Source organism: Ochotona princeps, chromosome 1 (assembly GCF_030435755.1).
Source record: "Ochotona princeps isolate mOchPri1 chromosome 1, mOchPri1.hap1, whole genome shotgun sequence".
NCBI lineage: Eukaryota > Metazoa > Chordata > Mammalia > Lagomorpha > Ochotonidae > Ochotona > Ochotona princeps.
Window position 1 is genome coordinate 161,861,510 of NC_080832.1, and position 26,554 is coordinate 161,888,063.

Sequence of the window (26,554 nt, forward strand, 5' to 3'; positions counted from 1 at the left end):
AAGCAGGAGCCCTCCTCTAAGCGACCCTGCCTCTGAAGATGTTGGCAACTCCTCCTCTCCTGAAGTGCCTCTAACCTAGGAGCCCACCTTCTGGGGGTGGGACGGGCAGGGAAGCCAGTGCAAGCACACTGTGCCATGGCAAACAAGCACATACTCTCATGAGACACATCAGCTCCACCTGGAATCTCCACACTCCGCCACGCTCCCAAGACTCACCGAGTCTTTTGGCCTGTGTCAGGTCCACGTCACTATATTCTGCCCCAAGATGCTGTGTAGTCACCCTCGTACCACACCTGCTTACCTTCACCCACAGGAACAACAGAACAGACTGGGGTGAAGGGTCCAGCCAGGTAGCACAGAAAGTTGGTTTCCCAAAGTTTACCCTCCAGCAGAACCTCTGTGTTCGTCAACAACCATTCCCCTAATTCTGTCAACATACTACATATGCAGAACGACAGGCAAAAAACCAGTTCACACTCCAAAGATAAGTCTAAAACCATACACTCTGACACAGCCTGAAAACTCACATAGCTTAACAGAGACCTCGTAATGCACACGACTGCTAATTACATACCTGCCACCCTTCAGATTGATCCAGCTCCCTAAAACAAGAAAACTCTTTCAGGAAATGCCACGTGAGTTATTTTAAAATTGACTACCAATACAGTTTTTCCGTCTTATCATAAAATACTGATACAACTGTTTTAAGGATCCAAATCTTCTTTTATTTTGTAACATTTGTCTTGCTTTTCCCAGTAAGGCATAAATAAGGAAATCATCTATATGATAAACTTTATTAATAAACAAAAGGTCAAGACATGCAACTATTTCATCACTGATTTTTTTTCCATTTAAATTTTGCAAAAAGAGCTCAACAAAATACAGATTCTGCCTAAGTCAGGGAGACGGCCGACTCCCAAAATAAGTCACTCGGGGGTCTCTTTCAATTTTGAAAAGAGTGTCCAAAAACAAACAAAATCCACGCTAGCTCAACTTTCATACGGTGGGAATTAAATATTCAAGAGAGACGTCGTCATTTAGCAAAACGAGGTGCAGCAGGGCGTCGCTGCGAATGTTGCACAGGGCCGTGGTGGGGTTCATCTGCTGGGCCTCCAAGAAGTGCAGCAGCCTGCGGTTGTCCACACGCACCTGCGCCATGCTCTTGGGGTCTCTGTCCTCAGCCCCGTCCTGCTGGGCCCTTGGGGGGCGGCCGAGGTTCTCGAACGAGCTCCGGATGGACACGGCGCTCGTGTCTATGCTCAGGTGCATCCTGCCCTGCGGACTGGCCTCCAGCAGCACGTGCTGGCTCAGGTTGGCCATGCGCTCCACGATGCTGCGCAGCGTCCTCAGGGGCGGCAGGTGGACGCTCACGTCCGGGCTCGGCAGGCGCGGCCGCTGCGGACACTCGGCCCAGGCCCGCCGGGGCAGCACCCGCACGGGCAGGTCGTGCACCACCATGCGGGTGTGGCCCGTGCGCAGGGCCAGCTCGGCGGCCACCGTGAGGCACGGCCGGCGCTTGTGCGTCAGCTGCAGCTTCACGGAGGACGCGCCGCCCGCGCTCCTCAGGGCCCTGGCCAGGTGCCCCGAGGTCAGCTCCAGGTAGATCTCGTCGTGTTCTTCCGAGGGGCCTTCCATGCGGAACTGCGAGAAGGCCTCGCGCCTCACCTCGCACCACACCCTGGCCTCCGGGACGGCCCTGAGCCCCGCCGAGCCGAAGTACAGCCCGTCCGGGCACACGCGGAGCACCACCAGCTTCGCCAGCTTCGCCAGGGTGCTGCACAGGTGGATGAAGAGCTCGAGGAAGGCCCTGCGGGTGATCCTGGCGCGGAACTTCATGGCGCGGAGAGGGCGGCCGCACGTGGCTGAGAGGCCGCGTCCTGCTGCCTGCAGGTCCTGCAGCGCTTCCGGTCCCCCGCTGAGAGTCCAGCAGAGGCCAGCAGGAGGGTTCCGCCTGCACTCAGGCCCGCCCCTCTGCAGCCAGACACCAGCTCTCCTTCTAGTGTGATATACAGGGCTCCACAGCTCACACTGGGTACAAACAAGGCAGGTGTTCCGTGAGGTCAACACTGCACACAACTAAAAGCATCGCTCAGTAACTAGCCCCACTGTCTTTTTCCAGGGGCACATTCACGCACATGCACAGGTCTGTGCGTCTACCTATATCTGGCAATCCGATTTTCACACACAAAAATGTTAATATGGACATCCTCCCAATGTTGGTGAAAAGCAAGCCTCCATACAGCAACTTGATGGCTGCTTGACTCCCCAGTGTGTGCAGCACGCAATCATTCAATGATGCCACGACTGACATGTAAGTGGATTTTGTTTTGTTTTTTTATTTTTTTGCTATTACAAAACATGTCAGTGAAAACCTTTGTATAAAATGTTTGTGCTGATTGACTATTTCCTTGCATAAAATTCAAAGAAGAGGGCCTGGCGCGGTGACCTACGGCTAAAGTCCTCGCCTTGAACGCCCCAGGATCCCACATGGGTGCCGGTTCTAAACCCAGCAGCTCCACTTCCCATCCAGCTCCCTGCTTGTGGCCTGGGAAAGCAGTCAAGGACTGTCCAAAGCCTTGGGACCCTGCACCCGCGTGGGAGACCCGGAAGAAGTTCTGGATCCTGGCTTTGGATCGGCACAGCACCGGCCGTTGTGCTCACTTGGGGAGTGAATCATCGGACGGGAGATCTTCCTCTCTGTCTCTCCTCCTCTCTGTATATCTGACTTTCAAAATAAAAATAAAATAAATCTTTTTTAAAAAATTTCAAAGAAGAATTATTCTTTTTTTAAAGATTTATTTATTTTCAATACAAAGTCAGATGAGTTGGGAAGCCATTTCTTCACCACCCGCGTAGTGCGAGGCACCCAGAGACACTGACCCGACAATGGGAAGGACTCTCCAGCTTGTATGCTCGCTCCTTGAGGACAAGTATATTTTCTTGATCTTTTCTAGCCCGAGCATCACCCACACCTATCAGAGCTGCCCAATAATTACATTCACTCCACAAATGCTTTATATACAAACTGTATGAACCTCCAGCAGCTAATACACACATAAATTAACATTTACATTAATAGAAAAAATGGGAATACAACAGAAGGACTCTCCAAGCCTCAACAGTGAGTTCTGTATGTATGAGAAATTTGATGCTGAAGCTGCGATTTTACTTAATTCGATATTGACAGGAGGCAGGAGAGCAACAGGGAGGCCACTGTCACAGTCCCTGCTCCAGACAGTCCCTCCACCACCCTGTGGCAGGTGGCCAACGGGAGGGGCGGTGCGCCACGCACCTGCAAGGCACCACCCCTCATAGCAGACAGGGTCCACAAGGCTGAGCATTCCCAGCACTCGGCACAGCATCACTGTGCTTCCAGAGTCTTGTGTTTCTTTTAAGTATCCATATCCATTTTCATTTTTCACTTAAATATTTAACTGACATGTAATACTTGTACATTTTTATTTATCCGAAAGGCAGAGTCACAGAGAAAAGAGACAGAGACAAGGACAGTACTTCCTTCCATCTGTTGGTTCAGTCCCCAGATGGTCACAACAGCCAGTTCTAGGCCAGGTCAAAGTCAGGAGCTTCTTCCAGGTCTCCTGTGTGGATGCAGAGGCTCAAACACTTCTGCCTTCCCATATACATCAGTAGGACGCTGGACTGGAAATAGAACAAGTAGGACTTCAATCAGCTCGCCAGGAGATGCGGGCACTGCAGGCGGCAGCTTAACTTGCTGCACCACAGCACTGGCTGTGACAGTGCAATATTTGAATACATACATAGACACGAACATATTAAACCAAGAAACTGGTTTTTCCACTTCCTTATCTTTTCCTTGTGTCAGAAGCCTTCCTTTTCTTCTTCACTACATATTGCTGTGAACTATAGTGATCTCACTGTGCTATGGAACACTACAACTTATTTTTTCTATCTGATTGCGTTTTAATACCTAACCAATCTCTCTCCTTTCCCCATCTGGTCCCAATCTCCAGTACCCATGATTCTAAGTTCAGATCAACTTTTTTAAACACCCATATATGCAAGAAACATGTGGCATTTGTCTTTCTCTATCATATTAGAGTCTAGAGTTAAGTCTCGAAAAATTTGGCTCTCTCTCCCCAAGACCTCCAGCCATTGGCCATTGAGGTCTTCTGTGAGGTTGGCTGCTACCATGGCAACCTGTGGTAGATGAGAACTCTGGGACTGAAAAATAGACAGCAAGGGGCTCACAGTTCACAGTAATATACACTGTCCAAGGAAGTAAAAGGAGTTGGCAGACCCCCCAATGCCAAGATGATAAAGAAAGGTCCCTTTCACTCCGCATATGTTGGGACCTTTCTGGCCAGCCTGACACAGAAGTCTCTGTGGATGCAGAGGAGCCCCTCGAGGCCCTGGATGGCCCTGGCTGCTGCTGGGACAGCAGGTAGTTTGAGATCTAGCAAACCCCACTGGTGCCAACCACAGCAGCCCAGTGTGACAGCAGCTTCCTGTGCAGGCTATGACTTGGGAGCTGCTGGTTCAGCGTGAGGTTCCACCACTGCTGCTGGAGCTGCAGACACAAGTGGAAGACACAGGGCCATATCGGGAAGGTGACCTCCAGGCCAGGCAGGGGTCTAGCGGGTATGCTGCTTGTTCCAGGGGCCTCTCATCCCAAGCCCTGGACCTTTCCAGGACACAGGTCAGAGAACAAAGTCAAGGGAACAGGAGGCTCACAAGTCTGGCCTTACCTTGGGGCGGGGGAGGGGGAAGAGAATACACCTGACTGTGGCTTACATGGCGACAACGAGACCCTTCAGCCAGGAGCTAAGAGCTGGCCAGGAGCTCATCACACTTCCAGCCCATCCATGAGTCCTGCCTGAATCTCATTCCAGGCCAGGAGTCCTGGTCCAGCTGGGGAATGGCTTAACATAAGGCATTAGTTCCCCACAATGGTCCACGTTTATCCATGGGTTCCCCAGGATTTCCATAAAGGCCTTTCTCACTGGAATTGGTCAGGAATTTCATGAGACTTGCTCACACCCCAGACATGTAAAAGAAAATGTGGGGGCCCGGCGCAGTGGCCTGGCGGCTAAAGTCCTCGCCTTGAACGCCCCAGGATCCCATATGGGCGCCGGTTCTAGTCCCAGCAGCTCCACTTCCCATCCAGCTCCTTGCTTGTGGCATGGCAAAGCAGTTGAGGATGGCCCAAAGCCTTGGGTTCCTGCATCCACGTGGGAGACCTGGAGGAGGTTCCAGGCCCCTGGCTTTGGATTGGCACAGCACCGACCGTTGCGCTCACTTGGGGAGTGAATCATCGGACAGAAGATCTTCCTCTCTGTCTCTCATTCTCTACGTATATCCGCCTTTCCAATAAAAATAAATAAATCTTAAAAAAAAAAAAAAAAGAAAATGTGACATACTCTCCATAGAGTCAACTCCCATGCCTTCCCAACCTTCTGTCCATTAAAAGGCCAACAAGCCAGCAATGCCAGGCTCCCCATAGCCTCTACGGGGCCTGGGAGCTGCAGGGCAGCATGAGGGGACTGCCCGAAAGGTACCAAGCTCATGGGCAAAGGTGAGGCCAAGGTCTGCATCCCTGATGTTCCGCTCAGCATCCAGAGGCAGATCTCAGGTTTATGGACGACACAACACCCCGTCTGCAGGAGTGCCTCAGGCCCAGCTGGACTCAAGTGGCCGCTTGGAGCCCCCTGACAATCAGTGCTTACCAGGTCTCAGCAAGAAATGGTCCAAGCACGCCTGAGGACAGCAGACAACAGTTTGCTCATTTTAGGCCTCAAGAACCCTTTAGTCTTTATTCAAGTGGGAAAGGAGACTGAAAGAGCTTTTTGCTTGAGTTATGATGATTAGTATGATAGGGTCAATTACACCTACGGGATGGTCCAGTGGGCTTTTCACACCTACTTCAAAAGGCCACAGAAACTATTGGATTTTAAAGAGCCTATAATATCCAACACCGAGGGCTGGCACAGCAAGTTAAGCTTCTAACTGACATGTGTTCCCCAGATCGGAGTCCCAAATGCTCTACTCTGGGTCCAATTCCCTGCTATCTTGCCTTGGAAAGCAGCAGCCGGGGCCGCTGCTGGGAGGACTCAGAGGGCTAATAGTCCCCTCCCAGGGGGACAGGGGGACAAAGTGTCATCTGACCTGTAAAGGAAGCTGGGCAGGTCTGTCACCATCTTCTGCTTGGCTGATGCTGTGCCCCTCCGCTGACTATTTAAACCCAGGGCTGGTTTTCAGAAGGGAATCAATTAGAGAGGCACTCTGTGTCTACAAGAGCCAGTGCCGGCAGCTTTTTCAGTAGTAACTCATCCCTTGGAGTCTGCTGCTTGCTTCTGATTCATCTCTTTGGTCACTGTCCTTGTCCCTGACATAAGGCAAGGATCAAGATCCCCCTTCATTGTCCCACTAGACCACCAATCATGCGGATGACAAGGATGGGGTTTTGGTCTCCTGGCTTTGGCCTGGCCTGGCCCAGCAGGACATGTAGGCCATTTGGGAATGATCCAACAGACTGAAAACCTCCTTCTCTCTTTGTAGTCTTCCCTCTCACTCTAATAAGTAGATTCTTTAAAAAAAAAAAAAAATTCTCCTTTCCTCTGAGTGGTCTCAAAATCATGCCACAACTTAACTGGCTTCAAAATATTTTAACAAAATGTTCTGCTATATAAAACACGAATAAGGCGATCATTACAATTATAAACTTGGGGAGAAGAAACTTTTATGGCACATTTATGTCTAATTTGTGGATTAGATTTCTCCCTTCCAGAGGCCAGAGAAGTTACTCAGAGTTCATTGTGCTGTCTTCTTGGTTGTAGGTCAGGACGTTAGTCTTTAATTCAACAGTGCGCTGTGCTATGCCTGCGTTACTCACCATGCAACATTCATCACATGCTGGGCTTGAGTATGGGGTTTTTTGGGGGGCAAGGGGGTGGAGCTAAAGATCAGGGGACATCCAAGGTCACTCATTTATTCTTTCTCTAGCCCTCTGCCTTTTGTAAGGTAGGTCTGAGCTTCTGACCCATCTCATTTCCTTTCTTTCTAAAGATTGTCTTTCAACATTTAAGGTACCCTGTGGCCAACTAATCCCCTCAATTTTGTCAGACAAAGTGTTTGTTTTTCTTGCACGTGTGGTTCTGTGCCACTGGACTGTTAACTCACACACACGGTTTCTGAAGAGCAGTCTGATGGAATCCTCATCCTGTACGTAAGGGACCCCCTGTCCCCACTCCCCGGGGACGCAGCTCCTTCACCACTTTCTTAAATTATTCTGCAGTATAGACATTATTTGCCTAAATAGTCATACTGTCACTGTTCCTTTGCTGCTCGGCATTTCCGGACCCTATTTTCTCCCCCGCTCTGTGCCTTGGTGTCTATCATGAACTTCGGAAACCTTCAGTCACTATTACATCAAATATTTCATCTTTCCTCCTCCTCATACACTCATTATGCATGCATGAATTTTTTTTCCGGTGGTCCACAATTCTTGGATATTCTATCCTGCTTTCCTCGGCCTCACTTCTCTTCCCATTCATTTCTGAAGCTACTATTACCATGGACATACCACCGGAAACAGTGCAAATGAGGCCCTGAACAGAGCAAATTTCTTGAGGTGACTCCCTAGCGTTCAAGCTCACAGCTCCCCACCATGACCTGCCTTGACATGATGTCCCATTTACACCTACCTCTGTCAGAGGAAGAAGCACAACCCCAGTGGTAGATCCCACATGCCCAGCCTGCAACCCTTAGAGTCTGTTTCCTGACCCAAACCTCAAACAAGAGTCAGCAGACTGTAAAGGAGGGCTTCTAAGTGCGATGCTGACAATAAACCCTGGTGATACATGAAGGCAGGATACAGCCTCCTGTCTGACTCCTCTGGCCTAAGATGCCTTTGCCTGGCCTCCACCAGAAGAAATCTGCTGAACTGAGGGAGTAATGCAGTTGGCCCTACAAAATTCTCACCACCAGATTCCGGAAGTCGTTTGCTTCTCCATTAGAGAAACCACTGTTGGGCAGTGTTATCCAGAGGGGTTTGTTTTGAGAAATTTCAGGTGTGGGACAGAGGGTAACTGCCACCAGCATGTCACACACTCCTCCATGCCCCAAGACCAGCTGAACCCCACCTGGCCAGCACATATTGTCTAAAGAGCACAGCTTCACCAAACTAAAGGGAAGGCAGTGAGCACCGCCGACCAAACCAGGAACCTACATACTAGCTGACCACAAAGCTCTCAGCTGCCAAGGTCAATCTCGAAAAACCTTCTCCCTGAAGTCCCCACAAAGCCGAGGAATTATGCAAGAGCTGTCTCACTCCCTTCTCTGTGCTTTGTAATAAACCCCTACTTTCTCCCAACACCCCAGCGTCAGTATCTGGCATGTGCACCTGGCTTAGGAATTCTGTAGCAATACCTCAGACAAGTTTGGGGTGTTGTTCAGCAACCAAGTTTGTCCTTCTGACATCTGTTTAGGTGTGGTGACCTAAAGATATATGCACAAATGCTGGTAAGAATGATTTCCTCAGATCCCCATAATGCACAAATGGAAAACCGAAAGCTATTATTTTCCTTTTTTGTTGTTGTTAAGATTTTATTTATTTTAATTGTAAAGTCAGACACAGGGAGAGACAGAAAGAGCGAGCTTCAGATGATTCACTCCCCAAGCAGCCCGGAGCTGAGCCAATCAGAAGCCAGCAACTTCTTCCGGGTCTCCCATGCGGGTGCAGGGTCCCAAGGTTTTGGACCATCCGTGACTGGTCTCCCATGCCACAAGCAGGGAACTGGATTGGAGGCAGGGCCGCTGGGATTAGCACTGCCACCCATATGGGATCCCAGTGTATGCAAGGTGAGGACTTCAGCTGCTACGTTACCACGTCAGGCCCTTTTACTTTAATCAAATTTTATATTACTATCCTATTGCTTCTCAGCCTTTGGGCTAAGAGCAAGCATAAAGTTTATTTTACTATCCTAAGTGTAACATAACTAACCAATTTTAAGCTAGACTCTAAGCAAAAAAGTCAAACTGACCATAATCCACCATCTAATTAGCCACATTTGGACCATTAATTAAATAGATAACTCAAAGGTCAAGATGAGGTTTCTACTTGATAATTACTACTTGATAATGAACAAGTTCCAAATGAGTGATAAACACTGCTGACATAATTACTTTCTTTCCCCTAATAACTGTTAAAAAACACAAAATTTTTATTTATTTATTCTTTTAGCTGGCCAGCATTTTGGCCATGTTAAACGAAATAAAATTACCTTGCATAAAACGACAAAAAATCACCTTGTACAAAACGTGAGGCAGGACATTTCTCAAAGCTGACAACAAGGCTGCGAGTGTACAGTGCAAAAGCAAGAAAACCGGCCGCCCTCAGGCCCCAGGCTCGCCTCGTCAGCAGGACCAGCCTCTGCTCCCCTGTCAGGAAGCCCTGCCGCTGTGGCTGTGGCACACAGGCTCGGTCCTGGTGTTCTCTGACTCCTTGGAGCCAGAGGGAGCGGGGAAGGCATAGCTGGCTGGTTCCCAGAGCCAGGCACAAGCCAGGGAGCACACCTTTGATATGCAAACCAGCCAATCTGGAGTCCATCCTCCCCTTTAATCAGGCTCCAAGTCCATGCACACAGTCCCCTGACCCAACCAGGGACCACCCCCACAGCACAGAGCCCTCCTAAACTATTCAAAGTGTCCAATCCTACGCCGGCTCAGCTTGCCTATCCTGCCACACCCATGTCCTTCCTGCCTGTGAAAACCACAAGAAAGGCCTTGGCCCTGCTTCTCCCTGGCTCCCAGGGCCCCCTGACCTGCTCGGCGCTTCTGGTGAGGCCCACCATGGCAGAGAGCACCCCTCTCCTCGCAGCTCAAACAGCACAGGTCCCCAGTTCAGCAGGCTTTTCCCTTTCCAGCCTTTTCTGGGCCTCTGAGAGTCGACCCCAGTCCTCTCCTGGAGGGACAGAGCAAACACAGGATGCCTAATGCTCCTTAGTGCTTTGCAGGGGGCGAGGGGGATGTGCACAGCAGACAGTAGGAGCCCGCAAGGCAGGCCCTGACTCGCAGGAAGGAGCACAGGAAACATGCTTTCTCCATGCCTAAGCCAGACGGGCGGAACAGCACACACTCTCCAACTCCACGGGTCCCTTGAGGACTAGGCCACTTTCCACGTTACACTTCACAGGGATCCAGGCTGCGGGACACCACACAGCTTAGAGCTGAGGTGTGTCCTACGGAACAAGCATGGCTCTTGTGAGAACTCTGACAGGAGCAGCAGGTCACTGGTTCCTGAACCACCAGAGCCCATGAAACTGGACCCAGGTGGTGAAATGCTTGGTGCTTGGGAGAGCAATGCACCTGAGGTGGAACTGCAAATGTCACCAGAGGGCGCCTTCTGCACTTACTGCCCCCACAGGCATACCTCCCCAGGGTCCCTGTGGCACTCTGCCCCACCTCCAGCAAGCAGCTCAAGAGGGGGCCCTGCCTGCTGCTGCTCAAACACACCCCTCTGTCAGGGCAGGCTCAGCCCCACTCACTACCCATTCCCCCCAACCCAATTCCATTAGTTCTTCTAACAGATTGTTTTTAGAGACTTTTCAATATAAAATAAGAAACCACGCAAATAATATCAGGGTGCAACTTAATCAACAGACATAACTTAGATGTGAAGCAGACACCAACGAACAGCAGTAGCCACGGTGTATTCACTGAGGGCTCAGAACACCTAAGCCCTTGCTCATGTTCTCAGGCCCTAACTTGTAAGCCCCCTAACTTCTCTGAGAGGATGTGCTGTTAAGCACTGTCTCCAAGGCTGCACAAATCCCAGCCAGCGGAGCAGGATTCCACCCAATCTGGCTCCAGGGGCTATGCCGGACAGACACACACACATGCCAAGCTGTCCTCCTGGACACACTTCCCTGCCTGACCAGCTTTCAGAGGACCATGAGCACAACACTGAGAGATACCAACTGGCATTTAGATCACCACCAGCAGTTTTAATCAGTGCAAGATAAACTGAATTATGTGTGGTCAACAACACTCCCACCTTCTGGTCAAGGCCAACTTTTTACAAAAAGACCCCGCAGGAGCTGGAGGACATAAAATCAGACCTTCACTGTAGGACTACCTTGGGTCCCTCTGATCTCCTTCTGCTGTCACACACAGAACGGGAATAAGGACAACTCATCCCACAGGTGCACTGGAGGACTAATCAGGTCATGTGCATCAAAGACGTCTGCAAGTCTTCAAGCCTAATACAAACAGGAACATCCAAGTCCAAAGCCAACTCTAAGTACCCCCAGGTTGGCTGGATCAGACAGCGTGCTGCCCCAGCTGGGTAGGCCGGACAGTGTGCTGCCCCAGCAGGCCTCTAAGTGTTTCCAGAGAGATGGGAGGGGATTTCTACTGCCCAAACTAACAGCAAAAACACGAGGTGGAGGGCCCCGAGGACTGGTCACCGCAGCTACCTCCTAGGAGCTGGCAGGGCGGAGGTCTCTGCAGCCAGTGGGGACAGCTCTGCATGGACTCAGACCCGCACACCAACATGACAGGAAAACCCCCAATTCTGGCGAACAGACACAGTTACCAGAACTGAAGGTCACACTCACTGCATCCTAAACCAATCACAGCTCCATGCCCTCGCCTCCTCGTTTCCAGCATATTAGCACTCATCCCCAATACAGCCAACGAGCACCAGCCTCATCTGCTTGTTCACTTTACTTCAAATGTCAATACAGAATTCCTGGTATTTGAGAAGTCAAATACAAATATCACAGCTGACAGGACAGAAGGTCTACTGTGGACTGACAGGAAGATGGCCACCAGCAGGGAATGTGTGGGGCTCCCACAGCCATGGCACGAGCCCCTCCACCACGGCAACTCCCCAAAATGTGTCTGGGCCTTAGGCTCACCTTTCTACGTTGACTTGAAGCAAATTCTGGAAAGCTAAGCAGTGACTGAAACGATCGAGTTTCCTGTAACTGGAAAACTGTATTATAGCAAATGGAAACAAAATAAAACAACTAGAAAATGAGTTGTGTGAAATACACAGAGCGAGGCGAGGAGCTACTGTGTGGCCAGGGGGATGTTATGAAAAGTTAAGAGCAACAGGGTACTTAAAACAAATTAGAAAAAAAAAAAAGACATGAAATTAGACAACCTGACATACTAGATACACAGATAAAGTACCTAGAAGGGAGAGTACATCACCATTCAGCGGTTTCAGTAATAACAGGGGTTATTAGACAAAATAACAGAATTTAGAGCTCTCCCAAAGTGACAGCCAAGAGGCAGCACTGGGACTCAAACCCAGGCCTAAATGTCACCCTACGTCTCCAGGTGACACTTTAACTTTCATTACAGAAATCTCAAGCATACACACAAGAGCCACGAGCACCCCAAGTCCCACCAACCAGCCTCAACACTGCATCTCCCACTTGAATCACTCCTCGACACCTTTAAAGCTTCCAAGGAAGAACTTTAAGAAAACCCCAGCGATCATTCCACTTTTACAGGTTTTAGCTTATATTTGAAGGAGGCTTAGCAATCAGCCCAAGTTCAGTTCTTCCACGCGGTCAACAAAAATTATTTTTGTTGATGTGTTAGAATCAGAAGCCAACAAAGAAACATTCCTATTTAAATCTGAAAAAGAATAGAATAAAATGCCGGCAGGCCTGCGTTAACCACCGAGCTTGGGTATGAATGACGCACGCAGTCATTAACACGAGCAACGAAACAAGATTAAGGAGACGCAAGGGTCAAGGAAATCAGAGTTTTGTTGTACATGTTTTACACTGCCTTCTCCTGAAGCGATGAGCATGGACATGAAGGTTCTAGAAACGCACACGGACTTCAGACTGCCCTGCCTGAATCAGCCCTCTTGGATGGGGTCCAGGCCCTAGGCAGCCCGGATAGGACCACTATCCCATGATGTTCTTGTGTGCAATATGCTTTTCAGACAGACCTGCTCTTTTCTTTTGCACATCAACTATTTTTCTTAAGATTTATTTTCATTTGAAAGGCAGACTTTACAGACAGAGAGAGAGAAATAGAAAATCTTCTACCCATTTGTTTACTCCCCAAAAGGCTGTAATGGTCAGAGCTCAGCTGACCCAAAGCTGGAAGCCGGAAGCCTCTTCCAGTCTCCCACTTGGGCATAGCAGCTTAACAACTTGGGCCATTTCTACTACTTCCGTAGGCCTCCAGCAGAGAGCTGGATGGGAAGCCGGGCAGCCAGGACATGACGCGGCACTCATCCAGGAAGCTGGCGCCACACAGGGTGAAGGATTAGGCTGCTGCCTCACCAGGTCGGCCCCTTGCAACTACCTTCAGAGTGGGAGGAGGCATATATTTAATGAGCAAAGCATTCACAACTCCTATAGCAACGCCTGCACACCGCCTGCGATGCTGCTCTGTATCTCCTGCAGCCTGCCAACCCAGGCTCTGGGAGGGCACTGGAGAGGGCTCAAGAAATGGTGTTCCTGCCATCCAAGTAGAAGACCTGCAGTCACTCCCGGCTCCTGGCTCACAGCACCTGGGGAGTGAGCCAGTGGACTCACTCTCTCTCTTCCGCCTGCTGAAGTCAACAAAGTGATGGTAACAAACCAGGGTATTCCTGACCCTTACATTATAGGCTGGAAATCAGCAACGGGCGACGGCATGAGGCTCTGTGGGTTGGACACTGCCTCACACTCTGTTAAACCCTGCTTGGAGCCACGGCTGGGCGACATGCGACACGACAGAGGTTCCCCACAAAGCTCGGCCTCAGCTCCTCCACCACCATAGCAGTAGCAGAGACCTCCGGGGCCCGGCCGACCCCAGCTCTCAGAAGCCACGGGAGGGGCCTTTCAGGACTTGACAGCTTTTGCAGATACCATGGCCAGATTCTGGACTGTGTCCTGGACATGCTGCTTCTCGAACGGATGAATGAGTGCCCCACCAGCAGCCACCAAGCACTGTCTCAGAAAGCACTCCGGTAGCAGCTGGATCCCCGCTGAGCCCACGGCCATGTCCCCATGCCCCTGCCCCAGATCTTCTTCATGTTTAACTGAAAGGAATGTCACCCTCTCATGTACGCTGGTAACAGAAAAAGGTACTTTTCATTCATCCCACAAAAACCAGCCAGAAACAGGTAGGTTTGATTGCCTGTTTTTTAAAAGTACACATACACACACACAAAGAGGAAGACAAGAAATGAATAGTTAAATAAACACTAATGTTTTTTCTTAAAGTTAACGCTGAGTTTAAGACACTGTGGTGGTACGGATGCTCTGGACTCCTTGTCCTTAGGGGAGGGTCAGCTGTTCTTGGTCATGATTCCCACTGGGGTCGGCACAGAATGAAAGTGCAGTGCTTAAGCAGTCATGGACAGACTCAGCTCCATTAGGACTGACCCGTTTGGAGCTCCCAGCCAGATTTTAAACAAAGGACCGGGCCCCACCGGGCACTAGGCTCAGAACAGCTACCTAAGCCACTGACTGCTACCCAGCAAGGTACGCTGGCACCATTTCCATCTGATTCAAGTTGAGAGCATTTCACAGTGGCTGCTCAACATGCCCAAATCTCAAGAAAGTGCTTGGAAGGTCCACGGAGAAAATGAAGCATAAACATCACTCTCTTTGCGGGGGAGGCTTTGGGCATGGTGGCTCACACTGCCACTTAGGACCCTCACATCTGGGTGACCGGCTCAAATCCCAGTTACTCAATCCAGCTTCCACCGATCCTCAGCCTCACCAGGTAGGGGATGCCTCAGGTGCCAGGCTCCCAGCTGCGGTCTGACCCAGCCCTGGCTGTGCGGGGATGCCTCGGGTGCCAGGCTCCCAGCTGCGGCCCGGCCCAGCCCTGGCTGTGCGGGGATGCCTCGGGTGCCAGGCTCCCAGCTGCGGCCCGGCCCAGCCCTGGCTGTGCGGGGATGCCTCGGGTGCCAGGCTCCCAGCTGCGGCCCGGCCCAGCCCTGGCTGTGCGGGGATGCCTCGGGTGCCAGGCTCCCAGCTGCGGCCCGGCCCAGCCCTGGCTGTGCGGGGATGCCTCGGGTGCCAGGCTCCCAGCTGCGGCCCGGCCCAGCCCTGGCTGTGCGGGGATGCCTCGGGTGCCAGGCTCCCAGCTGCGGCCCGGCCCAGCCCTGGCTGTGCGGGGATGCCTCGGGTGCCAGGCTCCCAGCTGCGGCCCGGCCCAGCCCTGGCTGTGCGGGGATGCCTCGGGTGCCAGGCTCCCAGCTGCGGCCCGGCCCAGCCCTGGCTGTGCGGGGATGCCTCGGGTGCCAGGCTCCCAGCTGCGGCCCGGCCCAGCCCTGGCTGTGCGGGGATGCCTCGGGTGCCAGGCTCCCAGCTGCGGCCCGGCCCAGCCCTGGCTGTGCGGGGATGCCTCGGGTGCCAGGCTCCCAGCTGCGGCCCGGCCCAGCCCTGGCTGTGCGGGGATGCCTCGGGTGCCAGGCTCCCAGCTGCGGCCCGGCCCAGCCCTGGCTGTGCGGGGATGCCTCGGGTGCCAGGCTCCCAGCTGCGGCCCGGCCCAGCCCTGGCTGTGCGGGGATGCCTCGGGTGCCAGGCTCCCAGCTGCGGCCCGGCCCAGCCCTGGCTGTGCGGGGATGCCTCGGGTGCCAGGCTCCCAGCTGCGGCCCGGCCCAGCCCTGGCTGTGCGGGGATGCCTCGGGTGCCAGGCTCCCAGCTGCGGCCCGGCCCAGCCCTGGCTGTGCGGGGATGCCTCGGGTGCCAGGCTCCCAGCTGCGGCCCGGCCCAGCCCTGGCTGTGCGGGGATGCCTCGGGTGCCAGGCTCCCAGCTGCGGCCCGGCCCAGCCCTGGCTGTGCGGGGATGCCTCGGGTGCCAGGCTCCCAGCTGCGGCCCGGCCCAGCCCTGGCTGTGCGGGGATGCCTCGGGTGCCAGGCTCCCAGCTGCGGCCCGGCCCAGCCCTGGCTGTGCGGGGATGCCTCGGGTGCCAGGCTCCCAGCTGCGGCCCGGCCCAGCCCTGGCTGTGCGGGGATGCCTCGGGTGCCAGGCTCCCAGCTGCGGCCCGGCCCAGCCCTGGCTGTGCGGGGATGCCTCGGGTGCCAGGCTCCCAGCTGCGGCCCGGCCCAGCCCTGGCTGTGCGGGGATGCCTCGGGTGCCAGGCTCCCAGCTGCGGCCCGGCCCAGCCCTGGCTGTGCGGGGATGCCTCGGGTGCCAGGCTCCCAGCTGCGGCCCGGCCCAGCCCTGGCTGTGCGGGGATGCCTCGGGTGCCAGGCTCCCAGCTGCGGCCCGGCCCAGCCCTGGCTGTGCGGGGATGCCTCGGGTGCCAGGCTCCCAGCTGCGGCCCGGCCCAGCCCTGGCTGTGCGGGGATGCCTCGGGTGCCAGGCTCCCAGCTGCGGCCCGGCCCAGCCCTGGCTGTGCGGGGATGCCTCGGGTGCCAGGCTCCCAGCTGCGGCCCGGCCCAGCCCTGGCTGTGCGGGGATGCCTCGGGTGCCAGGCTCCCAGCTGCGGCCCGGCCCAGCCCTGGCTGTGCGGGGATGCCTCGGGTGCCAGGCTCCCAGCTGCGGCCCGGCCCAGCCCTGGCTGTGCGGGGATGCCTCGGGTGCCAGGCTCCCAGCTGCGGCCCGGCCCAGCCCTGGCTGTGCGGGGATGCCTCGGGTGCCAGGCTCCCAGCTGCGGCCCGGCCCAGCCCTGGCTGTGCGGGGATGCCTCGGGTGCCAGGCTCCCAGCTGCGGCCCGGCCCAGCCCTGGCTGTGCGGGGATGCCTCGGGTGCCAGGCTCCCAGCTGCGGCCCGGCCCAGCCCTGGCTGTGCGGGGATGCCTCGGGTGCCAGGCTCCCAGCTGCGGCCCGGCCCAGCCCTGGCTGTGCGGGGATGCCTCGGGTGCCAGGCTCCCAGCTGCGGCCCGGCCCAGCCCTGGCTGTGCGGGGATGCCTCGGGTGCCAGGCTCCCAGCTGCGGCCCGGCCCAGCCCTGGCTGTGCGGGGATGCCTCGGGTGCCAGGCTCCCAGCTGCGGCCCGGCCCAGCCCTGGCTGTGCGGGGATGCCTCGGGTGCCAGGCTCCCAGCTGCGGCCCGGCCCAGCCCTGGCTGTGCGGGGATGCCTCGGGTGCCAGGCTCCCAGCTGCGGCCCGGCCCAGCCCTGGCTGTGCGGGGATGCCTCGGGCGCCAGGCTCCCAGCTGCGGCCCGGCCCAGCCCTGGCTGTGCGGGGATGCCTCGGGCGCCAGGCTCCCAGCTGCGGCCCGGCCCAGCCCTGGCTGTGCGGGGATGCCTCGGGCGCCAGGCTCCCAGCTGCGGCCGGCCCAGCCCTGGCTGTGCGGGGATGCCTCGGGCGCCAGGCTCCCAGCTGCGGCCGGCCCAGCCCTGGCTGTGCGGGGATGCCTCGGGCGCCAGGCTCCCAGCTGCGGCCGGCCCAGCCCTGGCTGTGCGGGGATGCCTCGGGCGCCAGGCTCCCAGCTGCGGCCGGCCCAGCTCTGGCTGTGCGGGGATGCCTCGGGCGCCAGGCTCCCAGCTGCGGCCGGCCCAGCTCTGGCTGTGTGGGGATGCCTCGGGCGCCAGGCTCCCAGCTGCGGCCGGCCCAGCTCTGGCTGTGCGGGGCATCTGGGGAATGAACCAGAGGATAGAAGACCATTGCGTGTTTCTCTCTCAAGTAAAATTAAAATAAATAAATCATCTTAAAGATGCTTTTACTTTGGCTCCAAACATTTTCTTGAAATCCATGAAGACTTTTTCCCATGAACTTTGTCAAGCGCTCTCCTACCTGAACATAATTACCATCATTTCTTCACAGGAATGTTCTTCCTTCTTAGGTAATGCTATCGCTGCACACACTCCAACCTGTGGACACATGTCATCCACTGACACGCCGGTTCAGGGTAAGTGTACGGACAGACAAGGGTACCAGGGGTTGGAACCTCTCTGGGGGGGAGAAAGATGTCACAGAGTTAGAGAGGGGGCGGCTGCAGAGCCCTGTGGGTGTGTTCCCCGTGTCTCAGAACCCCTGAAAGCACCACAAATCCCAAAGCAAAACAATAACAATAATGCAGACACATTTAAGCAAGGCATGGAGTGCTACTGAACTATTTGCAGGTTATTACAGGGGTAACAGGACTTCACCCTGCCGTGGACGGAGTGTTCAATGAGGAAGAGGACGCCCCAAAAAAGCAGCAGAACCAAAGTGAGCAAGGTGGCAGGGGCCTGAAACTTTCAGTCTGCAACAGGGAACCACTGACACCTCTTCACTCCAGGTTGGCCACCTGGATGGCCACCAGGATGGCCACAAGGCCACCCGTGAGGCAGCGCAACGACGCAAAGTCAGCCTGGCGGTACCGACTCAAACAACAGAATATGAGCTCACCTCAACAAAACACTCAGGGACGAGAGGAACAAAATCAAGAACAGCATCACACGGAAACAAGGCTTCATTTGTGTCAACCTGTCAACTCCTTATGGTGAAACAAGCCAATATCACCACTGACAAATAGAATAACTACAGTACACAGGCATGCCAAAATCAAGGCAAATTTTCCTAAAAAGGTCGGGAATCAACTGTCAGCTTAAATTGGCTAATTTTATTAAAACTGCTAAACATGACAGATGTCGCCGAACTTCCAGATTCTTTTACGGGAGCAGAGTTGGATGAAAGGGATCCAAATTTGGGGGTAATAGCTTCCCCGGTTTCTAAAAATACATCAACGTTGTCATTTATCTTGTGATTCCTGCTTTATTTCTCTAGCCCCAGCTCAAAAGACATCTCTTCAAGGCCATATATCTTGCCATAGTGAAAGCAAAATAAGCACCGCACTCAGCAGTGCCATTAACAGTTCCGACCGCGAGGGACTCCACAGGCAGCAGCCCTGGAGAGCGCCTCCCGGGAGGGGGCTGCAGCTGCAAGGGATTGAAGCTGGAGCTAAGGGAATCAGGCTTAGGAGAAACTCCGGGCACAATTCCGGCATCCGAAATAAATTAAAGTAAACAGCACTGCTCTCTCTCATCCACCCTGTTAGCAGCCTCTCGGCTGAGCTGGAGACCACACACTCAGACCACACAGCGCCAGCTGAACTCACTCGCACGCAACATCTACAAGCTGTCACTGGGCAGCGATGGAGACGGGGGCGGGGGCGCAGGGGGGAGAGCCCGGGCTCCGGGTCCAGCTGGAGGGAGCTCTGTGAGGTTTGCAGAAGCGGTGGGGGAGGAGGCGGAACCCATAAACCTCCCAGAGAAAACACGCTGGTCATGGCCTTGTGTAGTCTTGACCTGTACTCCCCCATACCAATGTGGTAGCTGATGAAGGATTAACAAAGCATCCATTTAACATCAATTAACCTCCTATCCATCACAGGGAAAAGGAGAAAATCAGTATTATAGAAAGCTTTTCATTAAAATAAAGACAAAAGGCCACCTTATAATTTATGCTATACACTTAAACTCCAGATTTTCTTTTTAGATTTGTCTTAGTTTGAATTTCTCTAACCTCGCTTTTCTTTAACAAAGCACAAGGGGAGATAAAGTGTTTTCAGAACAAGGGAGAGAAAGCGTTTGTGTAACTTTCCCATATTTTACTGTGTCACAATCTTAAGTTTCCCAAAATATCTGCTAGCGGGACAGACGACCATGAGTCGTTTCCCTGTCAGGGCTTCAGTCTAAAGCAGCATTTCCACAAAGGGTAAAGGAGAGTTTCACTGATTTCAAAATCACCGGATTTGGAGCAGTCTCAACCTACCAAGCCCCTGCCGGTCAGCTAGCTAGAGGGAAAGGAAACATACTAAAAGAATGCGACACCCCTCCCCATGAAGCCCTGAACTGCTAAAGCACCATTTTCCTTCCAGATGAGGCCACACACCAGCGAACATTCCCCTCAAAAGCCACCCCCTCACGGAGCCATTCAAATCAGCAGTTCCAGCCCGGTGGGTGCAGCCCAGAGCACACCCCCTTGGGTGCTGCAGGAGGACATGACTGTACCCAGCTGTGCACACGGACATGTTGCAGACGCACTGTCCAGGGCTGTCTGGGATCCAGGGGACCCAACGGTCCAGCTGTACAGTAGTTCCCCAGATTACAAGTCCATCCGGTCGGGCTCTCGGGCCATACTGAAACAGTGCAAAGCCACTGCACTACCTTCCTTCAGGCCCCACCTGCCCTAGAACAGACTGGCCCCACGTGGTCGAGCTGGGCCCAAACCTCCCAGGCATCCTGCGCAAAGGGCTCAGGGGCATGGCTCTCCTTCCTGGGGTTCTCTGTGAACTCAGACTCCCCTCTTCCCGAGACTGCATCAGCCCTGCCACAGACTGTACCAACAAGACAGAGGGTAGGACAAATCCCACAGCCAGGATCAGGAACCCCCCAGTTCAGCTTTCCAAACTGCTCTGCTTTCTCTCACCTGCTCTGGCCCGGCATCAGGGTCAACACAAACACAACCATGTATGACGCGGAAAGGGCCCAAGGCCCAACCTACGGGGTTAGGACCTGAGGAGACTGAGGGTCTCAGAGGGGGCACACAACTGGAGAGAGCAGCCAGAGCACCACTGCACACCCGGCCCTTTCCCTAGGCTTCTCTTATCCTTCCCTCCCTCTTTACACACAACGTAACTAAAACATTCTATTTGTTGCTGAAGATGAAGAACAAGTATTTATGTGTTAAGACTTGGGATGAAGGGAGGCGGTCTTATAACTTCAGCAATGTTACTGATCAATGGAAACAAATGCTGGGACTCTTACCTCCTACTGCAGTATTTGAAGGTTTGGGATTAAAAGGCAAAGAACAGCGAAGAGAGCAGGAAACAATAACGGAAGCAAGACGATACACAGACAACCTGACGCCTGAGCTCTCGGGGCCCCCACAGAACTCATCTGTTACACACACACTCAATCACCCAGGTACTCTCATCAAACAAGACCAGACTCCCTTTTAATTAGAGGAGCTAGTTAGAAGCCTCATTTGTTCCCCAGAACCACAAATTCTTTCCCCTCAGGATCTAAGAGTCTTCCCAAGGCACAGAGCACTTTCACTGCTGTGCACAGCCAGGAGCTGTGGTGCTAAAGGCGGCCAGTCCTCTAACTGCCACTGGACACTGCTGACATCATTAGAAGCCAACCACCTGTTAGGCCGGCGCCTTCAGGGTCAGCATCCCATACGGGCACAGGTCCATGTCTCAGCTGCTGCACTTCTAATCCAGCTCCCTGCTAAGGGTCCAGGGAAGCAGCAAAGGATGGCCCCAGTACTGCCCACTTGAAAGAACAAGATGCATCCCCTGGCTCCTGGCAGAGCCCTGCCTAGTGCAGGCACCTGGGATTTGAACCAGAGGAAGCAGGCTCTCTTTGTGACTCCCTGTAACCTTTTCAAATGAAGCAGTACATCTTAAAAAAATAATAATAAATAAATAAATACATAAAAAGTCAAGCATGCCAGTAACAAATGCACTTCCAAAAACAAAATACAATAATTTTTTTATAAAAGCACAGCATTATTCATTCGAAAATCCATAGACAACTGTACTTAATGTCCCTACCACATCCTTGTTACAGCTTTATGTAGATAAGTAACATTTATTGTTGCTATTATTTTTTTCATGAATTTTCTCCTCGCACTCCAAATGAAACTCACTCGCTGAGAAGACTTGGGACATTTTCAGATACTGGCCAGACAGAACCTCCAAAGCAAACAGGGCTGGATGCCTACCCTAAGATGAATTTGCAGACCAGGACTAGGAACAGATTTCCTCGGATTTGTTGCAAATCCGATACACCACGGACACCACGCTGGCGAGATGAGACCACAGGCTTCTGTGAGCAGGAGGTCATGAATGGCCTTGCCCCTCAGTGCCATGCTGGGGGAGGACAAGTTTGGCATTGACAGCTCTTCCAGGAGCTTTGGCTGGGAAGGCGGAAGGAAACGGGCCTGTGAGACCAAGGGAGTACACTGGTTCTGCCTGCTGTCTCTAAGCGTGCGTAAGGGCCACGGGAAGGGGCCGTTAGCAAGACAGGGTAAATGAGCCCACGGCTCTCACCAAGGCAGGAGTGGAGGAGATGCAGAACCCTTGCATGGGATGGGTCTTAGCATCACCACAATCTCCCACTGCGACCGGGAAATGAGAGATTTTGGCAGGGGGGAGAAGGACAGATTAAACCATGGGATTCTCTGCTGGCAGCTCTCTGAATTCCAAAGCAGGTGGCAAGGTTATTCACTCCACCTGTGGATGATAGGATGGATAAGATGGTCAAGAAACTGTGGCACTTCCTGAGGTGGTCACAGAGCAGGTGTGGCGGAAGTGGGTGAGAGAAATAGGAACCTGGAGAGTAAAGCGGCAGGTGTCCACTCTGGACTTCCGATATGGACCAGTTTCAAGGCCTGCACATCTCAGGTGTGCTCTTCCATCTTCGAAAATGCCACACAGCCTTCCGGGCTCAACATCCCAGTATCATGCTGTTAACATTTTCACAGATCCCAATCCAGGCTTTCCACCCCCGGCATCCGCTGTCCTGTCCATTATCACCACTTTCACCTATTCTAAGTGGAAAGTAGTAAGTACCAGAAATTGCTCAACCCCACAACAACAAAAAGAAATAAAGTGAACAGTCCAAACCCAACCCTAAATGCTACCAATAGTATCAAGCCAAAGAATGTTCCAGGAATATCCGTGGTCTCACTACCCTGAAACTGACCAAGTCATTCTCACCCCAATTCGTCCTTCCCATCTCTGAACTGCACCTGTACTGACACCCAGTACTATAGTTCCTGGTTGTCTTTTTTTTTTTTTTAAGATTTATTTATTTTTATTGGAAAGGCAGATATACAGAGAGAAAGAGAGACAGAGAGGAAGATCTTCCATCTGATGGTTCACTTCCCAAATGAGTGCAACGGCTGTAGCTGAGCCAATCCAAAGCCAGGAGCCAGGAGCTCTTCTGGGTCTCCCAAGCAGGTGCAGGGTCCCAAGGCTTTGGGTCATCCTTGACTGCTTTCCCAGGCCACAAGCAGGGGGCTGGATGGGAAGCAGGGCCGCCGGGATTAGAACCAATTAGAACTGGTGACCATATGGGATCCCAGTGAGTGCAAGGCGAGGACTTTAACCACTACGCTATCGTGCCGGGGCCCCCCTTGGCTGTCTTGAGTGCAGGCTAACAGTATTTCATGTTTCACATGCCAGGCAGCGACACAGATGGGGAGATACAAAAATGATGAAAACCTGTAGGGTAAACGCTTAGTCTGTTGACTGGTTCATAAATACCAGTAACAGTCACAGCCCCTAACAAGACATGGGGACAAGACGCAACCCAAGCTCAGAGTGTTGGAAGGTTTTACACATTCTCTGGACACACACACAGGGGAGCTAGGTTCCAAGCAGGCTAAGCCACTGAGTGGCTGTTACCAGGAGGCCAGGGGCAGTGTGAGGACCAGGCAGTACTTCTGAGTCTCTAAGGGGTACATTTTTCGGCAACTGTTTCCAGTCTGTGTGCTTGTTACCAATAATGATTCCTCTAAGTTGCCACAAACACTTTCTAAAGCATATTTAACTATCACCAATTTCAACCACCCTGGAGGTTTCCAAAAACATTCCGCAGCATCCGGGACCATTCCACAACCCAGCACACAGCTCGGCAGAGGTGCCCGGTGTAGCTCCTCATTCCGGTTCCACATTGGCATGAAACTTCAAAACCCACGCATTCTACAAACAGCAGCACCTGCTGGTGGGAGGTATTGCTCTAAGGCAATGTCCCCTATGGCAACACTGGCTCCTGTCCCACCTGCTCTGGCCCCATCCGGCTTCCTGCAGTGCACCTGAGAAAACCACGCCAACTGGCAACAGCCGAAATCCCACAGGGCCTGGTGCAGTAGGTTAAGCTACTGTCTGTCACACTGCTATCTCAGAAGGCCAGTTTTGCTGTTAATGAGCCTGGGAGAGCAGTGGAAAATGGCCCCAATATTTGGGCACCTGCCATGCATGTGCGAGACTCGGATGGAAGCCACACTATGGGATTCTTCTGGGGCTTTTTTTATTTGTTTGTTGTTGTTGCTGTTGTTGATGGGGTTGGGGGGAGGAGGGGAACCTCTTTTTGACTTAAATATTAACCTTCTGTAGATTTGTTTAATTTCTTGAATGCAACAGAACATTGAAGTAGCGAGGACCCGTTACCTTCTCACCCCGGCCCCGTGACTCACACAGCTCACCTTGGTAGAGGGTGCGGTTTCAGAGGGCGCCCACAGAGACCAAGACTCAGGAGAAGCAGCCACAGAATCTCTGAAACCCCTGTCAACACAGTGCACCCAAACGACAAGCGCAGCCAAGCCAAGACACACCTCATTTGTTTTCCTAGTGTACTCACAGATTCATAAGCTATCAAACTTACAAGAAAAAAAAAAGGATTTCCTCCTTATTTTTTGACCTTGTGCCGTTTAAAACCAGTTTCCTTCAACACAAAGCTTTTCCAGGAACCAGTTATGGAAGTGGGAAGCCTCGGAACGCCCGCTGACCCATCGCCGGGGCTTGAGGAGGCTGGACAGGTGGTGCCGGTCAGGGTCTCCCTGACAGCTGACCTCACAGCGGCCGACACAGCCCGGCCCTCCACGAAAGGCACACCGAACTGACAAACTCCCTGTGCACCAGCCAATCCTCCAACCCGTCGGAGAGACGGCTTCGCGGGGGGAAAGGGGCGCTGGGGTGTCCACTGCAGCAGCCGGGCAGTGGACAGTGCCGGGCACTGCTATGGGCAGGGCAGGTGCACCTCCCCGAGGCCGGCGCCAGCACCCCCCACCACCACGCCCTTCACAGTCCTTGGCGACACTCCCAAGCCCCGACTCGCGGTCGGCCAGGCCCTCAGGGCGTCCACACGTACCTCCAGCCCGCCTGTCGCCGCCGACCGCCCTCAAACATCGGGTTCCGAGCCTTGGAAGTCCTGCGCTCACTGGCCGCGGACTGCCATGAAGGCCGTGGCCTCACTTCCGCCCACCGCGAGCGCCGAGCGCGTCGATTCGCCGGTAGTCGAGCGCCGAGTCATCGATGGGGGCGTGCCTCCCTCACTGGGGTCCTGGCGGCGGCGGCGGCGGCTCCCGGTCGGCCTAGAGTGCCTGGAGGGAACTCAGCCTCCGTGGGTTCGCCACCTGCGGCTTGCGTCCTCTCCCAGAAGACCTAACACACAGAGAGAGAACCGAGGGGCGGGAGCAACAGTGCACTCTGGGGTTTCTACCTCGGGGTGAGGGGTCAGGTCACACTGGGTGGAGGAGCTGCGCGCTGGGTCAAGTGGCTGCACTGATCAGGGGACGTCAGGGGTCAGGAGGGCATACTGGGTGGGTGGTCGGAGTGGAGGTTGGGTGGGCAGCACCAGGTCAGAGGGCCGGCCTCCCGGACGTACTGAGAGGGTAGGAGGAGGGGCGCCGGAGTCAGAATGGGGGTTCCTACGCTGTGTATTCCAGACAGGCTCCATGGAAGCTGCCGGGTGTCGGACCACAGGACCAAGGCTCCCCTGAGGGTTGGTGACCCGTGCATGAGCACCTCCAGGGGCAGGACAGCCAAGAGGACAGCGAGAGCAAGGGGGCAGTGGCTCCCCTTGGGAGGCTGTTAGTGTGGGGATGGGAGTGTCGCTTCCAGGAGCCCGGTGTGGGACGGCGTGACATTGGGATAACCGGGGTGAACCAGTGCAGCCAGCCTTGGCTGGACAGGACTGGGCTGGTTAAGGGCAGGGGTGACTGCATGATGTCTTGTGAGGGGCAGTGGTGTGACTCCACCAGCTAAAATAGGGCAGGTGAAGGGAAGGAGAAGAAAAAAAAAGCAGTGTGAGTAGGGCTTCGATTTCAGTTTGAAGGTTTGAAATGAGGCTGTCTATCCAGTAGGCTCAGGGGAGAAGACTGTGCTTTAAGCATGCCCTCCTGTTTACCTCTGCGACCCCAGAGGTGGTCAGTGAGATGCCTGCCATGGGCCATGCAGGATGCCCTTGCAGTGTAAGTGCAGGGAGTGCGACTGGGACTGGAGACAGCAGCAAGACATAGAGACCGAGATGGAAAGGCCAGAGTGAAGGACCGCGGGAAATAAGGAAGGGTCTGGAAGCGTGGCAAGAATTTCAGGAAAGAGCAGCTCATAGGCTGAGCTCAACAAGCAACTGTGAAAGACAGCGGAGCCCAGCTTTGGGCAGTCACTGGCATCCACACAAGAGCAGCACTCTCGGCCGGCAGCGTGGCGTAGCCTTGAACGCCCCGAGATCCCATATGGGCGCCGGTTCTAATCCCGGCAGCTCCACTTCCCATCCAGCTCCCTGCTTGTGGCTTGTCAAAGCAGTCGAGGACAGCCCAATGCATTGGGACCCTGCACCCGTGTGGGAGACCCGGAAGAGGTTCCAGGTTCCTGGCATCGGATCGGCGCAGCACCGGCCCTTGCGGCTCACTTGGAGAGTGAATCATTGGACGGAAGATCTTCCTCTCTGTCTCTTCTCCTCTCGGTATATCTGACTTTGTAATAAACTGAATAAATCTTTAAAAAAAAAAAATAGCAGCACTCTCCTGGAGTGGACAAAGGATAACGTGACATGGCAGCCCACCTCGTTTAGCCATACAGCGAGGGAAAACACAAGATGGCCAGTAAGATTGGATCTTAAGCACACAATGAACATTGCGTGGAATACCTCAATACTCACGTTTTGTC

The 26,554-nt window shown here is 53.8% G+C and overlaps 2 protein-coding genes across 2 annotated transcripts in view; both read right to left on the reverse strand.

Moving 5' to 3' along the window:
* The window catches only part of EXOC2 (exocyst complex component 2), a 176,362-nt gene extending 151,455 nt beyond the window's left edge, over positions 1–24,907 (reverse strand). The window contains exon 1 of the mRNA XM_004596494.2: positions 24,756–24,907. The gene's annotated coding sequence lies outside the window, so the exon portion shown is untranslated. The remainder of the gene's footprint in view (positions 1–24,755) is intronic.
* On the reverse strand, positions 520–1,863 carry HUS1B (HUS1 checkpoint clamp component B). The gene has a single exon (XM_004596525.2). The coding sequence runs from the start codon at positions 1,834–1,836 to the stop codon at positions 997–999; it is 840 nt and encodes a 279-aa protein (XP_004596582.2). The 5' UTR covers positions 1,837–1,863; the 3' UTR covers positions 520–996.
* Positions 24,908–26,554: the final 1,647 nt, after the last annotated feature.